The sequence below is a fragment of the Eschrichtius robustus genome, chromosome X (assembly GCF_028021215.1).
Source record: "Eschrichtius robustus isolate mEscRob2 chromosome X, mEscRob2.pri, whole genome shotgun sequence".
Classification (NCBI taxonomy): Eukaryota; Metazoa; Chordata; class Mammalia; order Artiodactyla; family Eschrichtiidae; genus Eschrichtius; species Eschrichtius robustus.
Genome location: NC_090845.1, coordinates 66,451,189 through 66,469,429, shown reverse-complemented (window position 1 = coordinate 66,469,429; position 18,241 = coordinate 66,451,189). Strand labels below are relative to the sequence as shown.

The window sequence follows — 18,241 nt, the reverse complement described above, 5'->3', positions numbered from 1 at the left end:
AATAGAAGAATACACATTCTTATATGCACATGGAACATTCTCCAGTATAGACCATATGGTTGGTAACAAAAGAAGTCTTAATAAATTTAAATGATTGAAACCACACAAAGAATCTTCTCTGAGTTCAATGGAATGAAACTAGAAATCAATAACCAAAGGGAAATTATAAATTCACGAATGTGTGGAATTGAACAACACACTCTTAAACAACCAATGAATTAAATAAGAACCCACAAAGGAAATTAGAAAATACTGTGAATGAATGAAATTGAAAAATAGCATTCCCAATATTATGGGATGCAAGAAAACAGTGCTCGGGGGAAATTTATAGCTATAAACACCTACAGTATAAAGAGGAGTAAAATATTAATTCAGTATTCTTTACACCTTAAAGAAACAGAAAATCAAGAGCAATCTGACCCCAAAGATAGCAGAGGTAAATAATAAGGATTAGAGCAGAGGTAAACTAAATAGAAAACAATAGGGATAATTAAGAAAACAAAAGTGGGGCTTTGAAAAGATCTACAAAATTGACAAACCTATAGCTACACTGACCAACAGAGAGAGAGAGAGGGAGACAGAGAGGACACAAATTACTAATATCAGAAATGAAAGTAGGACATTACTATAGACCTTACAGAAACAGAAAGGATTACAAGAAAATACCATGAATAATTGTGTGCCAACAAATTAGATAACCGAGATGAAATGGGAAAACTCCTAGAAACACACTAACTAGTAAAACTGAATCAAGAAGAAATTTTAAAAATTGAATATACCTATAGTAAGTAAAAAGATTGTATTAATCAAAAACCTATCAAGAAATAAAAGCCCAGGACCAGATAGTTTCACAAGTAAATTCTATCAAGCATTCAAAGAAGAATTAGCACCAATCTTTCTCAAATTATTCCAAAAAATAAGAGAAGAAGATGGAGAAACACTTTTTCTAATCAGTGCATGTAGGCAAGAAAAATAAATAAATAAAAAGCATCCAAATTGGACAGGAAGACATAAAATTATCTCTGTTCACAGATGACGTGATCTTACTTATATCCAACCCTAAAGGTTCCACCAAAAATCCTGTTAGAACTAATAAATGATTTCAGCAAAATTGCAGGATGCAAAATTAACACATCAACAAACAGTAATCAGTTGCATTTCTATACACTAGCAATGAGCAATCAGAAAAATTAAGAAAACAGCTACCTTTACAAAGCATGAAAAAGAATGAAATACTTAGGAATAAACTTAACCAAGGAGGTGAAAATCTTGTGTACTGAAAACTAAAAAAAAATTGCTGAATGAAGTTAGATACAAATAAATGGAAAGACATCCCATGTTCATTAATTGGAAGAGTTAGTATTGTTAGGGATATCATTACTACCCAAATTAGTCTACAGATTTAGTGCAATCTCTATCAAAATCCCAATGACACTTTTTGCATAAATAGAAAATTCCATCCTAAAATTCATATGGAATCTCAAGAGACTCCAAATAGCCAAAACAATCTTGGAAAAGAACAAAGTTGGAGGTCTCACATTTCCTCATTTCTAAACTTACTACAAAGCTACAGTAATCAAAACAGTGTGATACAGACATAGAGACTAATTGAATAGAATAAAGAGGCCAAAATAAACCCTCACATATATGGTCAGATGATTTTTGAAAAGTGTACCAAGACCATTCAAGGGGAAAGGAGGGTCTTTTCAACAAATAGTGTTGGGAAAACTAGATACACACATGCAAAATAATGAAGTTGGACCCTTACCTTATAACATGTACAAAAATCAACTCAAATGGATTAAAGACCTAAACCTAAACCTATAGTTTTTAAAACTAGAAAACACTTAGAAGAAAAACTAGGGAATAAATTGCATGACATTGATTGGCAATGATTTCTTGGATATGACACCAAAAACAGAGTAAACTAAAGTAAAAATAAATTGGATGACATTAATACATTTAAAGTTCTAGGCATCAAAACACAACAAACTGACTGAAAAGGCAACCTGTGGAATGGGAGAAAATTTTTACAAATCATATATCTGATAAGGGGTTAATATCCAGAATATAAAAGAACTCTTACAACTATACAACAACAGAAAACAAACCAATCTGATTTCTAAATGGGCAAAGAACTTGAGTAGACATTTTTCCAAATGACCAACAAACACATGAGAAGATGCTCAACATCATTAATCATTAGAGAAATGCATATCAAAACCACAATGAAATACCACTTCACATCCATTAGGATGGATACTATTTTTTTAAAAAAGCAGAAAATGGCAAGTGTTGGCGAGAATGTGGAGAAGCTGGAACACTCGTGAGATGTTGATGGGAGCATAAAATGGTGCAGCCACTATGGAAAATAGTATGGTATCTCCTCAAATAATTAAAAATAGAGCTACCATATGATCCAGTAATTACACTTCTTGGTATGTACCCAAAAGAATTGAAAGCAGGGTCTCAAGGCAGTATTTGTTCACAGCAGCATTATTCACAATAGCCAAAAGGTGGATGCAAGCCAAATGTCCACTGACAGATGAATGGATAAACAAAATGTAATATATACGTACAATGGAATATTATTCAGCCTTCAAAAGGAAGGATACTGGGGCTTCCCTGGTGGCGCTGTGGTTGAGAATCTGCCTGCTAATGCAGAGGACGCGGGTTCGAGCCCTGGTCTGGGAGGATCCCACGTGCCACGGAGCAACTAGACCCGTGAGCCACAACTACTGAGCCTGCGCGTCTGGAGCCTGTGCTCCGCAACAAGAGAGGCCGCGATAGTGAGAGGCCTGCGCCCCACAATGAAGAGTGGCCCCCGCTTGCCGCAATTAGAGAAAGCCCTTGCGCAGAAGCGAAGACCCAACACAGCCATAAATAAATAAATAAAATTAAAAATAAAATTAAAAAAAAAAAAAAAGGAAGGATACTGACACATGCCACCACGTGGATGAACTTTGAGGACTTTATGATAAGTGAAATAAGCCAGTCACAAAAAGGCAAATACTGTATGATTCCACTTACATCAGGTACTTAGAGTAGTCAAATTAACAGAGACAGAAAGTAAAAGGGTGTCTGCCTGGAGCTGGAGGGAAGAGGTATAGGGAGTTGTTTAATGAGTGTAGAATTTCAGTTTGGAAAGATGAAAAAAGGATTTAGGATGGATGGTGGTGATGGTTGCACAACAATGTGAATGTACTTAATGCCACTGAGCTATACACTTAAAAATAGTTTAAATGGCTGAACTATATGTTGTGTATATTTTATCACAATAAAAAAATGGATCAAACACCAAAATGTAAAACTTAAACCTCTTAAACTCTTAAAAGAAAACCTAGGAGTAAATCTTAATGACCCTGGATTTGGTAATGGATTATTAGATAAGACATTAAAAACAAAAGAAACAAAAGAAAAACAGAAAAATTAGACTTTATCAAAATTTAAAACTTTTGTGCATCAAACAACACTATAAAAAAATTGAGAAGACCACTCAAAGAAGGGGGAAAATATTTGCAAATTATATATCTGATAAGTGTCAAGTATCCAGAATACATAAAAGATTCTTACAATTCAACAACAAAAAGACAAACAACCAAATTTAAAATGGGCAAATAATTTTATTTTGTATCTATATGAGATGATGGATGTTCACTAAACTTATTGTGGTAATCATTTCCTTATGTATATAATTCAAATCATTATGCTGTACACCTTAAAATTATACTGTGCTGTATGTCAATTATACTTCAATAAAACTGGAAGAAAAAAATATTAGGTGAAAAAGTAGTATGGAATATTAAAGGAATGATTATATATACAAATGAAAGGAAAGACTGTACACCAAAATAGTACTGGCTCTTTATGAATAAGATTAGAAGGATTTTTTTCTTAATGTTTTTCTGTAATGTCCATATATTCTACAATGAACTTGCATTACTTTTATAAAAATAAAACAATAACTCTTGTATACTGATACAACGAAAAATAAAATTAAAATTTACATTTAGCCATGTGATACATTTTGAGGTAATTTTTTTAAATTGGGGTATAGCTGTTTTACAATGTTGTGTTAGTTTCTACTATACAGGAAAGTGGAGTTCCCTGTGCTATACAGCAGGTTCTCATTAGTTATCTATTTTACACACATTATTGTATATATGTCAATCCCAATCTCCCAATTCATCCCACCCACCCTTTCCCCCCTTGGTGTCCATACATTTGTTCTCTACATCTGTGTCTCTACTTCTGCCTTGCAAACCAGTTCATCTGTACTATGTTTCTAGATTCCACAGGTATACGTTAATATACGATATTTGTTTTTCTCTTTCTGACTTACTTCACTCTGTATGACAGTCTCTAGGTCCATCCATATCTCTACAAATGACCCAATTTCGTTCCTCTGTATGGCTGAATAATATTCCATTGTATATATGTACCACTTCTTCTTTACCCATTTCTCTGTTGATGGGCATTTAGGTTGCTTCCATGACCTGGATATTGTAAATAGTGCTGCAATGAACACTGGGGTGCATGTGTCTTTTTGAATTATGGTTTTATCTGGGTTTAAGCCCAGGAGTGGGATTGCTGGGTCATATGGTAGCTCTATTTTTAGTTTTTTAAGGAACCTCCATACTGTTCTCCATAGTGGCTGTATCAATTTACATTCCCACCAACAGTGTAAGAGGGTTCCCTCTTCTCCACACCCTCTCCAGCATTCATTGTTTATAAATTTTCTGATGATGCCCATTCTAAACAGTGTGAGGTGATGCCTCATTGTAGTTTTGATTTGTATTTCTCTAATAATTAGTGATGTTGAGCAGCTTTTCATGTGCCTCTTGGCCATCTGTATGTCTTCTTCAGATAAATGTCTATTTAGGACTTCTGCCCATTTTTGGATTGGGTTGTTTGTTTTCTTGCTATTCAGCTGCATGAGCTGTTTATATATTTTGGAGATTAATCCTTTGTCCATTGATTCTTTTGCAATATTTTCTATCATTCTGAGGGTTGTCTTTTCATCTTCCTTGTGGTTTCCTTTGGTGTGCAAAAGCTTTTAAGTCTCATTAGGTCCCATATTTTAATTTTTGTTTTTATTTCCATTACTCTAGGAGGTGGGTCAAAAAAGATCTTGCTGTGATTTATGTTAAAGAGTGTTTTCCTCTAAGAGTTTTATAGTGTCCAGTCATACATTTAGGTCTTTCATCCATTTTGAGTTTATTTTTGTGTATGGTGTTAGGGTGGGTTCTAATTTCATTCCTTTACATGTAGCTGTCCAGTTTTCCCAGCACCACTTATTGAAGAGGCTGTCTTTTCTACATTGTATATTCTTACTTTCTTTATCAAAGATAAGGTGACCATAGGTGCGTGGGTTTATCTCTGGGCTTTCTATCCTGTTCCATTGATCTATATTTCTGGTTTTTTGCCAGTGCCATTCTGTCTTCATTACTGTAGCTTTGTAGTATAATCTGAAGTCAGGGAGCCTGATTCCTCCAGTTCCATTTTTTTGTCTCAAGATTGCTTTGGTTATTTGGGGTCTTTTGTATCTCCATACAAATTTTAAGATTTTTTGTTCTAGTTCTGTGAAAAATACCATTGGTAATTTGATAGGGATTGCATTGAATCTGTAGATTACTTTGGGTAGTTTAGCTATTTTTGCAATATTGATTCTTCCAATTCAAGAACATGGTACGTCTCTCCAACTGTTGGTATCATCTTTGATTTCTTTCATCAGTGTCTTATAGTTTTCTGCATACAGGTCTTTTACCTCCTTAGTCAGGTTTATTCCGAGGTGTTTTATTCTTTTTGTTGCAATGGTGAATGAGATTGTTTCCTAAATTTCTCTTTCTCATCTTTCATTGTTAGTGTATAGGAATGCAGGAGATTTCTGTGCATTAATTTTATATCCTGCAACTTTACCAAATTCATTGATTTAGCTCTAGTAGTTTTCTGGTGGCATCTTTAGGATTTTCTATGTATAGTATCATATCATCTGCAAACAGTGACAGTTTTACTTCTTCTTTTCCAATTCGTATTCTTTTTATTTCTTTTTCTTCTCTGATTTCCATGGCTAGGACTTTCAAAACTATGTTGAATAATATTGGTGAGAGTGGACATCCTTGTCTTGTTCCTGATTTTAGAGGAAATGCTTTCAGTTTTTCACCATTGAGAATGGTGTTTGCTCTGGTCTGTTGTAAACAGCTTTTATTATGTTGAGGTAGTTTCCCTCTTTGCCAGCTTTCTGGAGAGTTTTTATCATAAATGGGTGTTGAATTTTGTCAAAAGCTTTTTCTGCATCTATTGAGATGATCATATGGTTTTTGTTCTTCAATTTGTTAATATGGTGTACCACATTGACTGATCTGCATATATTAAAGAATGCATATATCCTTGCATCCCTGGGATAAATCCCACTTGATCATGGTGTGTGATCCTTTTGATGTGTTATTGGGTTCTGTTTGCTAGTATTTTGTTGAGGATTTTTGCATCTATATTCATAAGGGATATTGGTCTGTAATTTTCATTTTTTTGTAATACCTTTGTCTGGTTTTGGAATCAGGGTGATGGTGGACTCGTAGAATGAGTTTGGGAGTTTTCCATCGTCTGCAATTTTTTGGAAGAGTTTCAGAAGATGGGTGTTAGCTCTTCTCTAAATGTTTGGTAGTATTTACCTGGGAAGCCGTCTGGTCCTGGACTTCAGTTTGTTGGAATATCTTAAATCACAGTTTCAATTTCATTACTTGTGATTGGTCTGTTCATATTTTGTATTTCTTCTTGGTTCAGTCTTGGAAGGTAATACCTTTCTAATAATTTGTCCATTTCTTCCAGGTTGTCCATTTCATTGGCATATGGTTGCTTGTAGTAGTCTCTTATGATGTTTTGCATTTCTGCAGTGTCCGTTGTAACTTCTCCTTTTTATTTTTTTTGATTTGAGTCCTCTCCCTCTTTTTCTTGATGAGTCTGCTTAAAGGTTTATCAATTTTGTTTATCTTCCCAAACAACCAGCTTTTAGTTTTTATTAATCTTTGCTATTGTTTCGTTTCTATTTCATTTATTTCTGCTCTGATCTTTATGATTTCTTTCCTTCTACTAACTTTAGGGTTTTTTTTTGCTCTTCTTACTCTAGTTCCTTTAGGTGTAAGGCTAGATTGTTTACTTGAGATTTTTCTTGTTTCTTGAGGTAAGATTGTCTTCCAATAAACTTTCCTCTGAGAACTGCTTTTGCTGCATCCCATAGGTTTAGGGTCATCGTGTTTTCATTGTCTTTTGTCTCTAGGTATTTTTTGATTTCCTCTCTGATTTCTTCAGTGGTCTCTTGGTTATTTAGTAGCGTATTGTTTAGCCTCCATGTGTTTGTGTTTTTTACAGTTTCTTTCCTGTAATTCATTTCTAATTTCATAGCATTGTGGTTGCAGAAGATACTTGATACGATTTCAATATTCTTAACTTTACCAAGGCTTGATTTGTGACCGAAGATATGATCTATCCTGCAGAATGTTCAATGTGCCCTTGAGAAGAAAGTGTAATCTGCTGTTTTCAGATGGAATGTCCTCTTAATATCAATTAAATATATTCGGTCTATTGTGTCATTTAAAGCTTGTGTTTCCTTATTTTTTTTTTTTCATTTTGGATGATCTGTCCATTGGTGAAAGTGGGGTGTTAAAGTCCTCTACTATTATTGTGTTACTGTCGATTTCCCCTTTTATGGCTGTTAGCATTTGCCTTATGTATTGAGGTGCTCCTATGTAGGTGCATAAATATTTACAATTGTTATATCTTCTTCTTGGATTGATCCCTTGATCATTATATAGTGTCCTTCTTTGTCTCTTGTAATAGTCTTTATTTTAAAGTCTATTTTGCCTGATATGAGAATTGCTACTCCAGCTTTCTTTTGATTTCTATTTGCATGGAATATCTTTTTCCATCCCCTCACTTTCAGTTTGTATGTGTCCCTAGGTCTGAAGTGGGTCTCTTGTAGACAGCATAAATACGGGTCTTGTTTTTGTATCCATTCCGCCAGTCTATATCTTTTGGTTGGAGCATTTAATCCATTCACATATGTGTGTTCCTATTACCATTTTCTTAATAGTTTCGTGTTTGTTTTTGTAGGTCCTTTTCGTCTCTTGTGTTTCCCGCTTAGAGAAGTTCGTTTAGCATTTGTTGTAAAGCTGGTTTGGTGGTGCTGAATTCTCTTGGCTTTTGCTTGTCTGCAAAGCCTTTGATTTCTCTGTCAAATCTGAATGAGATCTTTGCTAGGTAGACTAATCTTGGTTGTAGGTTTTTCCCTTTCATCACTTTAAATATATCATGCCACTCCCTTCTGGCCTGCAGAGTTTCTGCTGAGAACTCAACGGAGAACCTTATGGGGATCCCCTTGTATGTTATTTGTTGCTTTTCCCTTGGTGCTTTTAATATTTTTTCTTTGAATTTAATTTTTGTTATTTTGATTAATATGTGTCTTGGTTTGTTTCTCCTAGGGTTTATCCTGTTTGGGACTCTCTGCACTTCCTGGACTTGGGTGGCTATTTCCTTTCCCATGTTAGGGAAGTTTTTGACTATAATCTCTTCAAATATTTTCTCAGACCCTTTATCTTTCTCTTCTTCTTCTGGGACCCCTATAATTCGAATGTTGGTGTGTTTATTGTTGTCCCAGAGGTCTCTGAGACTGTCCTCAATTCTTTTCCTTCTTTTTTCTTTATTCTGCTCCATGGCAGTTATTTCCACCATTCTATGTTCCAGCTCACTTATCCGTTCTTCTACCTCAGTTATTCTGCTATTGATTCCTTATAGAGTATTTTAAATTTCTGTTATTTTGTTGTTTATTACTGTTTGTTTGCTTTTTAGTTCTTCTAGGTCCTTGTTAAACGTTTCTTGTATTTTCTCTATTCTATTTCCAAGATTTTGGATCATCTTTACTGTGATTACTCTGAATTCTTTTTCAAGTAGACTGCCTATTTCCTCTTCATTTGTTTGGTCTTGTGGGTTTTTACCTTACTCCTTCACCTGCTGCATATTTCTCTGTCTTCTCGTTTTGTTTAACTTAGTGTGTTTGGGGTCTCCTTGCTGCAGGCTGCAGTGTTGTAGTTCCTCTTACTTCTGGTGTCTGTCCCCAGTGGGTGAGGTTGGTCCAGTGGATTGTATAGGCTTCCTGGTGGGGGGGACTGGTGCCTGTGTTCTGGTGAGTGTGGCTGGATCTTGTCCCTCTGGTGGGCAGGGCCACATCCGTTGGTGTGTTTGGGGTGTCTGTGAGCTTCATATCACTTTAGGCATCCTGTCTGCTACTGGGTGGGCTTGTTTTCCTGTCTAGCTAGTTGTTTGGCATGAGGCGTCCAGCATTGGAGCTTGCTGGCCGTTGTGTGGAGCCAGGTTTAGTGCTGAGATGGAGACCTCTGGGAGAGCCCTCACCAATTAATATTCCATGGGGCCGGGAGTTCTCTGGTGGTCCAACATCCTGGACTCAGCTCTCCCACCTCGGAGGCTCAGGCCCAACCCCTGGCCGGAGCACTAAGACCCTGCAAGCCACACAGCATGGAAAAAAAGAAAACAAACAGACAAAACCCCAAGAAAAATGGTAAAAGCAAAACTAAACAGACAAAATCACATGAAGAAACACACACACACACATACACTCACAAAAAGAAAAATAAAAAAGAGAAAACAAAAAGGGAGAGAGCAACCAAACCAATAAATAAACCCAAAAACGAAAACAAACACTAAGAACTAAACTAACAAAAACAAAAAACCAAAATCAAATCAAACACAGAAAGCAAACTAAAAAAAGGCAAAGAAAGCATAAAACACACAAAAAAGATCAAAAGAAAACTAAAAACGAAAGATGAAAACAGAAGGAAAAATGTATGAAACAACAAAGAAGTAAACATAGAAAAATATAAAATATAGTTTAAAATAAGAGAAAAACAATGCAAAACAAAGAAAAACGAAAACAAGTAAAATCTACAATATAACGAAAAAATACTGTAGAAATAGGAAAAAAATAAAATTAAAAATATATTAAAAATAAAAGCATAAAAGAAAAAATAAAAAGTAAATAAAAATTAAAAGAATAATAAAAAATCAACAAAATTTTAAAAAGTAGTAATAATAATAATATTTTTTTGTGACCTCAGCCTTCTGTGTCCTTGCCCCCACAGTGAACCATAGCCAGTCCCTGCCTACCCAGGAAGTCCTCCAATACTTCTAGGTAGGTCTCTGGACCTGCTGTGGACACTGTGGCACCAGCTCAGACTCTGATCTGGCCTTATTCCCATGTGTACTTGCCTCCAAAGTCCACAGTTGCCCCCAAAGTCCACATGCTCAATTGTGGGAACACTCGTCTATTCAGATACTCCTCAGATGCAGTGTTTACCAAGCTGATTGTGGGTGTTTAATCTGCTACTCCTGTGGCTGCTTGGAGAGATTTCCCTTTCTCTTCTTTGGTCGCATGGTGCCTGGGGTTCAGCTTTGGCTTTGGCCCTGCCTCTGCATGTGAGCCACCCTCAGGCGTCTTCCCTGCCCATGCAAGAGAGGGCAAAAGCAACGACTACTTAGGGCTCACTTGCTCTCTCAGTTCGGCGAGAGGGATGGATATGGCAGTCACAATTGGGATGTGCTGGGACTGCTTGAAGCGGCAGAGGCAGGCATGAAGTTGCAACAGCCTAGGTGCACCATGCGTTCTCCTGGAGATGTTGGCCCTGGATCGCAGGACCCTCAGCAGTGGCGGGCTGCACAGGCTCCCAGGAAGGTGTGGGCATTGACCTGGGTTTGCTCACAGTACCCTTGGTAGCAGCGGCAGCAGCCGTTGCACCCGCCTCTCAGGCTCACGCCCACCTCTGGAGCTCGCATAGGTGGTGCCCTGCCATCTGTGAGCACACGGAGCAAGAAGCTCATATGGTGGGCCTGCCCCTCTCCTCGTGGACCCCATGACAATGGTCTCTTGCCTCTCTGGCAGGTCCAGACTTTTTCCTGGACTCCCTCCCAGCTAGCTGTGGGGTACTAGCCCCCTCAGGCTGTCTTCACACAGCCAGCCCCAGTCCTCTCCCTGGTGTCTGACCTCCAAAGCCCGTGCCTCAGCACCCAGTCCCCACCTGACCCAGCAGGTGAGCAGACAAGTGTCTCAGGCTGGTGAGTGCTGGTTGGCACTGATCCTCTGTGCAGGATTCTCTCTGCTTTCCCTCAGCACCCCTGTTGCTCCCCTCTCCTCTGAGGCTCCAAAGCTCCCCCAATTCCCGCCAGTGAGGGGGCTTCCTAGTGTGTGGAAACTTTTCCTCCTTCACAGCTCCCTCCCAGAGGTGCAGGTCCCATCCCTATTCTTTTGTCTCTGTTTTTTCTTTTTTCTTTTGCCCTACCCAGGTACATGGGGATTTTCTTGCCTTTTGGGAAGTCTGAGGTCTTCTACCAGTGTTCAGTAGGTGTTCTGTAGGAGTTGTGCCACATATAGATGTATTTTTGATGTATTTGTGGGGATGAAGGTGGTCTCCACGTCTTACTCCTCCATCTTGAAGATCCTCCGTTTTGAGGTAATTTGTGTAAGATGTGAGGTATATATTGAGGGTTTGTTTTTTTAATATTATGTCCAATTGTTATAGTACAGTTTGCTGAAAAGATGATCCTTAATGTTTTCAATAAGGACTATCCTTTAAAAAATGGGCAAATGACTTGAATAGATAGTTCACTAAACAATAAATATGTGTGTGTGTGTATATATATATATATGTATATGTATATATAGTAGAGAAATGCAAATTAAGACCACAATGAGATAACATTTCACACTGGATGGCTAAAATATGACTAACTGAACAGATACATGCAAAAGATTGAAACTGAACCACATCTTACACTAAATAATAAAATTAACTCAAAATGTATTAAAGACTTGAATGTTAGACCTAAAACCATGAAACTCTGAGATGAAAACATAGCCGGTAAGCTCCTTGATATTGGTCTTAGCAATGATTTTAGGGCTCTGACTCCAAAGGCAAGGGCAACAAAAACAAAAATAAACAAATGGGACTACATCAAACTAAAAAGCTTCTGCATGGCAAAGGAAATTATCAACAAAACGAAAAGGCAACCTACTGAATGGAAGAAGATATATTCAAGTCATATACCCAATAAGGGGTTGATATCCAAAATATATAAAGAACTCATACAATTCAATAACAAAAACCAAATCTGATTAAAAATGGGCAGAGTATCGGAATAGACATTTTTCCAAAGATGTACAGATGGCCAACAGGCACATGAAAAGATGCTCAACATCACTAATCATCAGGAAAATTCAAATCAAAACCACAGTGAGATATCACCTCATGCCAGTTAGAATGACTATTATAAAAAAGACAAGAAATAACAAGAGTTGATGAGGATGTGGAGGAAGGGGTACCCTTATTCACTGTTGGTGGGAATGTAAATTGGTGCAACCAGTATGGAAAACAGTATAGAGGTTTCTCAAAAAGTTAAAAATAGAACTACCATATGATCCAAGAATTCCATTTTTGGGTATCTATCCAAAGAAAACAAAAACATGAATTAGAAAAGATATATGCACCCCTATGTTCATTGCAGCATTATTTACAATAGCCAAGATATGGAAACAACTTAAGTGTCCATCAGTGGATGAATGGATAAAGAAGATATGGTATATATACAATGGAATACTACTCAGTCATTATAAAAAAAGAAATATTGTCATTTGCAACAACATGGTTGGACCTTGAGGGTATTATGCTAAGTAAAATAAGTCAGAGAAAGACAAATACCACATGATTTCACTTATATGTGGAATTTAAAATACAAAACAAACAAAACAAAACTGAACTCAGACTCATAGATACAGAGAACAGATTCCCAGAGGAGGTTGCCAGAGGAAAAGGGGTCGGGGGGGGTGGGAAAGGGGTGGCGGGGATCAAGAGGCATAAACTTCCAGTTATAAAATGAATAAGTCATGGGGATGTAATGTATAGTATATGGAATACAGTCAATATTGTGTTAACTTTGTATGGTGACAGATGGTAACTGGACATTGTAGTGATCATTTTGAAATGCATAGAGATGTCAAATCATTATGTTGTACACATGAAACTAATATAATATTGTATGCCAGATACATTTCAGTAAAAGAAGTCATGGAATCATATACCATAAAAAGGTAAATTTTACTGAATGGAAATTTTTTAAACATAAAGGAAAAAATTGTCAGTGATCCTCCAATATTAAGTCAAGCCAAATTCCTAATCAGATGAGCTCTCTTCCTTTGCCCAAGAAGCAAGAAAAGAAGACTGTAGGTGTGGTAGAGTGATCACATCAATTGTTCCAATTTCTCATGCCTTCTTGTAGTCATGAACTTTGCCATAACCTCTGATGTCCTCCCACTCTCTCTGCAACTAGCCATGTAACTTGCTTTATCCAATGGGATGTTAGTAGATGTGAGATAAGTAGATGCTTGAAAGAGCACTTACATGTTTCCATTTGGATTTCTGCTCTTGCCTTCTATCACCACCTTGACAACATGCCAGTCTAGCCTGATGGGACACAAACATGGGAGCAGAATTGAGTCATCAGGGTCATCCCAACCAAGATGGGCCAATAGTCAGACAATTACCAGATATGTGAGCGAGTTTGGGGGACCAGAACTGCTTAGTCAATTCAGCCAAAATTGCCAGCACACAGACCCTTGAACCTTGATGCTTATTATTCTAGATTTCAAAGTTATATGTTATGAAACATTATTGTGACCATAGATAACTGATACAAAAAGTAAGGAATTATGAACCATAAGAAAAGGGCAAAAACCAAGGAAAATGTTAACTTTGGGGAGGTGGGAAACTGTGGGAGTTGGGCACACTTTCTTGAAGTGCTAGTGTCTTAATTTATTTTTTTAAATAAGGAAGACTATCTGAATAATGCTATGCAGGAATATGAAAACAAGACTGGAGTAGAACCAATCTAGAGGTGTATCATATTGTGATCAGTTCATGACTTTCCCTAATAATGAGGGTCTCTTCACATCTTTGAGTTTTATTCCATGAAATCAAATATGTACAGCCTCAGATGAATGTAATAAAATAATTGTAATAAAAACAAAACAAAGACAAAAAGAAAGAAAGAAGGAAGGAAGAAGGAAAGAAAGAAAGAAGAAAGAAAGAAAGAAAGAAAGAAAGAAAGAAAGAAAGAAAAGAAAGAAAAATGTAAAATAACAAGTGGTAGTGTAAATATGGAGAATTCTGAATCCTCATACATTGCTACTGGGAATTTAAATGGTGTGGCTGGTGTGGAAAACAGTTTTGCATTTCTTCATAAGGTTAAACATAGAATTACCATGTGACCCAGCAATTCTACTCCTAAGTATATACTCAGGAGAATTGAAAACAGTTGTTCAAACAAATAGTAATACACAGTTGTTCACAGATCACTATTCACTGTAACCAAAAGGTGGGGAGGAGCCAAATGTCCATTAACAGGTGAATGCATAAACCAAGTGTGGTATGTCCATACAATGGAATATTATTCAGCCATTAAAAAGGAATACATTACTGATACATGATACAACATGGATGAACCTTGAAAACATTATGCTAATTGAAATACAGCAGACACCAAAGGCCACATATTGTTTGATTCCATTCATATGAAATATCCAGAAAGAAAAATCCAGTGAGGCAGAAGGTAGATTAGCAGTTGCCAGGGAATGGGAATGGAGGGAATAGGGAATCACCACTTAATGTATAGAGGGTTTCCTTTTGGAGTGATAAAAATATTCTGGAACTAGATAGTGGTGGTGGTTGCAAAACACTGTGAATGTACTAAATGCCACTGACTCATACACTATAAAATGTACATTTTAAAATGAAATTTTATGTTATGTGAACTGTAGCTCAATAAAATAATTGTCCTTGTCACACTATTTATAAAGCTTGTAGGCCAGTAAAAAGGCTGAGTGGTTAGGAATTTTGTTGGCCTAAACTGGGTGACATGATGGCAGGATTTAGATAATCACTGCAAATGTCTAACATTTAAGACCACATATTAATCATTTTTAATGGGTAAAAAGAAAAGGTGAATCTTTTGGGCCTATTTGATAGCCATGATATTAATTTATCTAATACCAAATACATCCCAGTCTATCACCAGTTGTCCCACCCAAAGTGCATTTACTGGTTCATTGCATTCTAATCCTCAAAAATGCTTGGTTAGTGACAGAAATAGGGCATCCAGGCATGACATCCTATTCCAAACCAAAGCCTACTGGCTATATAACCACAAGGTTTCATCACATACAAGCAGTAACAACACTGCCTCTGCCTTTCAAGCTGGGGCAGTATACCAAAAGAAAGTTATATTCCCAAGACCATCCCCGAACTTAAAGGGCTGCCCCAAGGTGCTACTTTTAATTATCAACATTAAAAAAGAATTGTTTAAAACTTTATACTTTTAAATCAACTATACTTCAATAAGAAGGTTAAAAATAAGTTAAAAAATAAAACTTTATACTTTCCAGTTAGTATAATTGTTCTTCTAAGAAAACAAAAAAAACCCCAGTTGTTTTTATATTAAATTTGTATTATTTAGTTACCATTTTATAATATTGACCTATAGACTTTTAGTTCTGAAAACTCTTAGTTGTGTGTGCCTACACAGTTCATCGCAGAGTCCTTGGCTCCCTGGGCCTCCACCCATTAAATGCCTATAGTGCACCATATTTATTGTAATAGCCAAAAATCCCCCTACACATTTCCACATACCCGCAGGCAGTCACTCTACTTTAGAATGACATGGTACCATAAAAATGCACCACAGGTATGGTTCTTAAAATAGAGTGTTTGATTTTATACATTTCCAATTTTAAAAGTCAGATGCATTTAAATTATCTTAAATATTTTATTAATTTATTTGTTTTACTATTTTACTGATGTATAAATACATACTCTATTCCAAGAACTAAGCTGTAAAGAGTATGATTTCATGATTTTTTACCTATATTTACACCCATATAATCACCATCCAGGTTAAGATTTTGAACATTTCCAACACCTCAGGAATCTCCTTTACACCCTTTCCCAATCAGCTTCCTATCAGACGTAACCACTAGTCTTTCTATCACCATAGATTAATTTTGCCTATTTTTGAGCCTCACACAAAAAAAGAATCATAGTATGCACTGTTTTGTGTAAGCCTTTCACTCAGTGTAATGTTTTCCGGATTCATTCATGTTGATGCATGTTTCAGTTATTCATTCCCTTTTACTGCTGTTAGTTATTCTCTTTTATCACAGTTGATTTATCTATTCACCAATTAAAGGACACTTGTGTTGTTACCATTTTTTTCTGTTATGAATAAAGCTGCTATGAACAATCTTGTACCTGTCTTTTGGCATACACACAAACACACATACATATATACACACACACACACTCATTGTTCTCTTAGGTATATAACTGCGAATGGAATTGCTGAGTCATAGGGCGGCACATATTTAGCTTATGTAGATAATGCCAAACAGTTTTCCAAAGTGGTTGCATAAATCTACACTCCCACCAAGATCTTCAGATCCTCAAAATGCACCATAAAGGAAGTAAAAAGGAAAGCCACAGACTGGTAGAAAATATTCAACAAAGGACTAGTATACAAAATATATAAATTACTCCTCAAATCATTACAATACAAATCAATAATAAAAAAGACACATAACCCAATTATTTTTTAATGGACAAAAGGCTTGAATAGGCATTTCACAGGAAGATACCCAAATGGCCAATAAACTCATAAAAAGGTGCTGAATGTCATTAGTAATCAAAGGAGTGCAAATTAAAATCACAATAACATACTGCTACACACTATCTAGAATAGCTAAAATTTTAAATATTGGCTATATCAAATATTTCTAAGAAATTGGACTTGTAAAAGAGACTTTAATTACTTGCTATTATCCAGCACTCTTACACCAGTCTTGTGATGTAAGTATTATTTCCTCTATTTTACAGACAAAGAAACTTAGGTTGAGAGTATCTGATTTTCCAAAGTGATTTTTGAACTATTAAATGGCAGAGATTAAGTTTAAATCCAGAGAATGTGATCACAGATCTTTCTCTTTTTCACCTCTGCCTACCCTTTGGCCCAAACAGAAGAAAACTTACAGGTTTGTATTACTTTGGAAAATCGTTGGCATTTTTTTTGCCAGATTAGCAAAGTGTAGCACAAACATGGCAACAAGCTCCATACCAGACTAAAAATTTCTGAAATAGTGAGAATATCCAAATTTCTATTCATTTGAAAAATTATTATAGAATGTGAAGACAACGTTGCAAGTAGTCTCATCCAGCTTCTCCAAGAGTGTCACCTATGAAAAATACTCACAACTTAATAACAAGCATAGTTTATCATCAACAGGGCCCTGGCAGCAAGGTATCACATATCAACATGCAATATCATATTATGGTGTAATGGAGTGGAAATGGCATAAGTCGTGGGGTCAAGTGAACTGGGTTTGGGGCTTAGTTTTGCTGCTTTTATTAGTTGAGTGAGTGTAACCATAGACAAGGTACTTAATCTAAGTTTTATTTTCTTTAGTTATAAAACAATATTACCTATCACATAGAGTTATGAATATTTAGATAAAAGCCAAATAAGATAAATGAGATAATTATCCAGAGAAAGTTATAAGCCAAATTGGTACCTGAGCTTCAAGGATAGGTAACAAATATTTTCATCCAAATAGTTATTGTTGATTTTAATCTTTTCTGTGAATTTTGGAAAGTAAAGTCTTGCCTCTCACTTCTCCTTCCAGTTCCACCTGTCCTATACCGACAAGGAGCGCTATGAAAATGAAGAGAGACCTGAGGTCCAGAAGCAGATGCTTTTTGATATGGCCAAGAAGCTACCAGTTTACACAAGAACCGGGAGTGGAGGTCAGTTCACCCAAAGTCACTTAGGGAGGCAGATCAACAAGGATCTCAGAAAGACTGAGTCATAAATATCCTCAATGTAGCCCACTTTTTCCTCCTTTCTTCTGAAGAACACTATGGAGTTTTTTCTCAACATTTTATTATAAAAAATGTCAAACATTTACCCAAGATGGAATAAGTACATTATAAACATCTGTATACCCACCACTGGAGTCACCACTAACATTTTACTATATTGCTTTATCACATATCTGTCCACAAATCCATCCCTCTATCCATCATCCATCAAGCCATCTTATTTTTAAAAAATTTTTTTACTGAAGTATAGTTGACGTACA

General features: G+C 36.2%; 1 protein-coding gene across 2 annotated transcripts in view; it reads left to right on the top strand.

Annotated features, from left to right (window-relative positions):
* Window positions 1-18,241, top strand: part of ZDHHC15 (zinc finger DHHC-type palmitoyltransferase 15) — a 126,708-nt gene that overhangs the window by 42,539 nt on the left and 65,928 nt on the right. For both annotated transcript variants that reach the window (XM_068533895.1, XM_068533896.1), the window contains exon 4: window positions 17,786-17,906. In XM_068533895.1, the coding sequence (XP_068389996.1) occupies window positions 17,786-17,906 (121 nt within the window). The remainder of the gene's footprint in view (window positions 1-17,785; window positions 17,907-18,241) is intronic.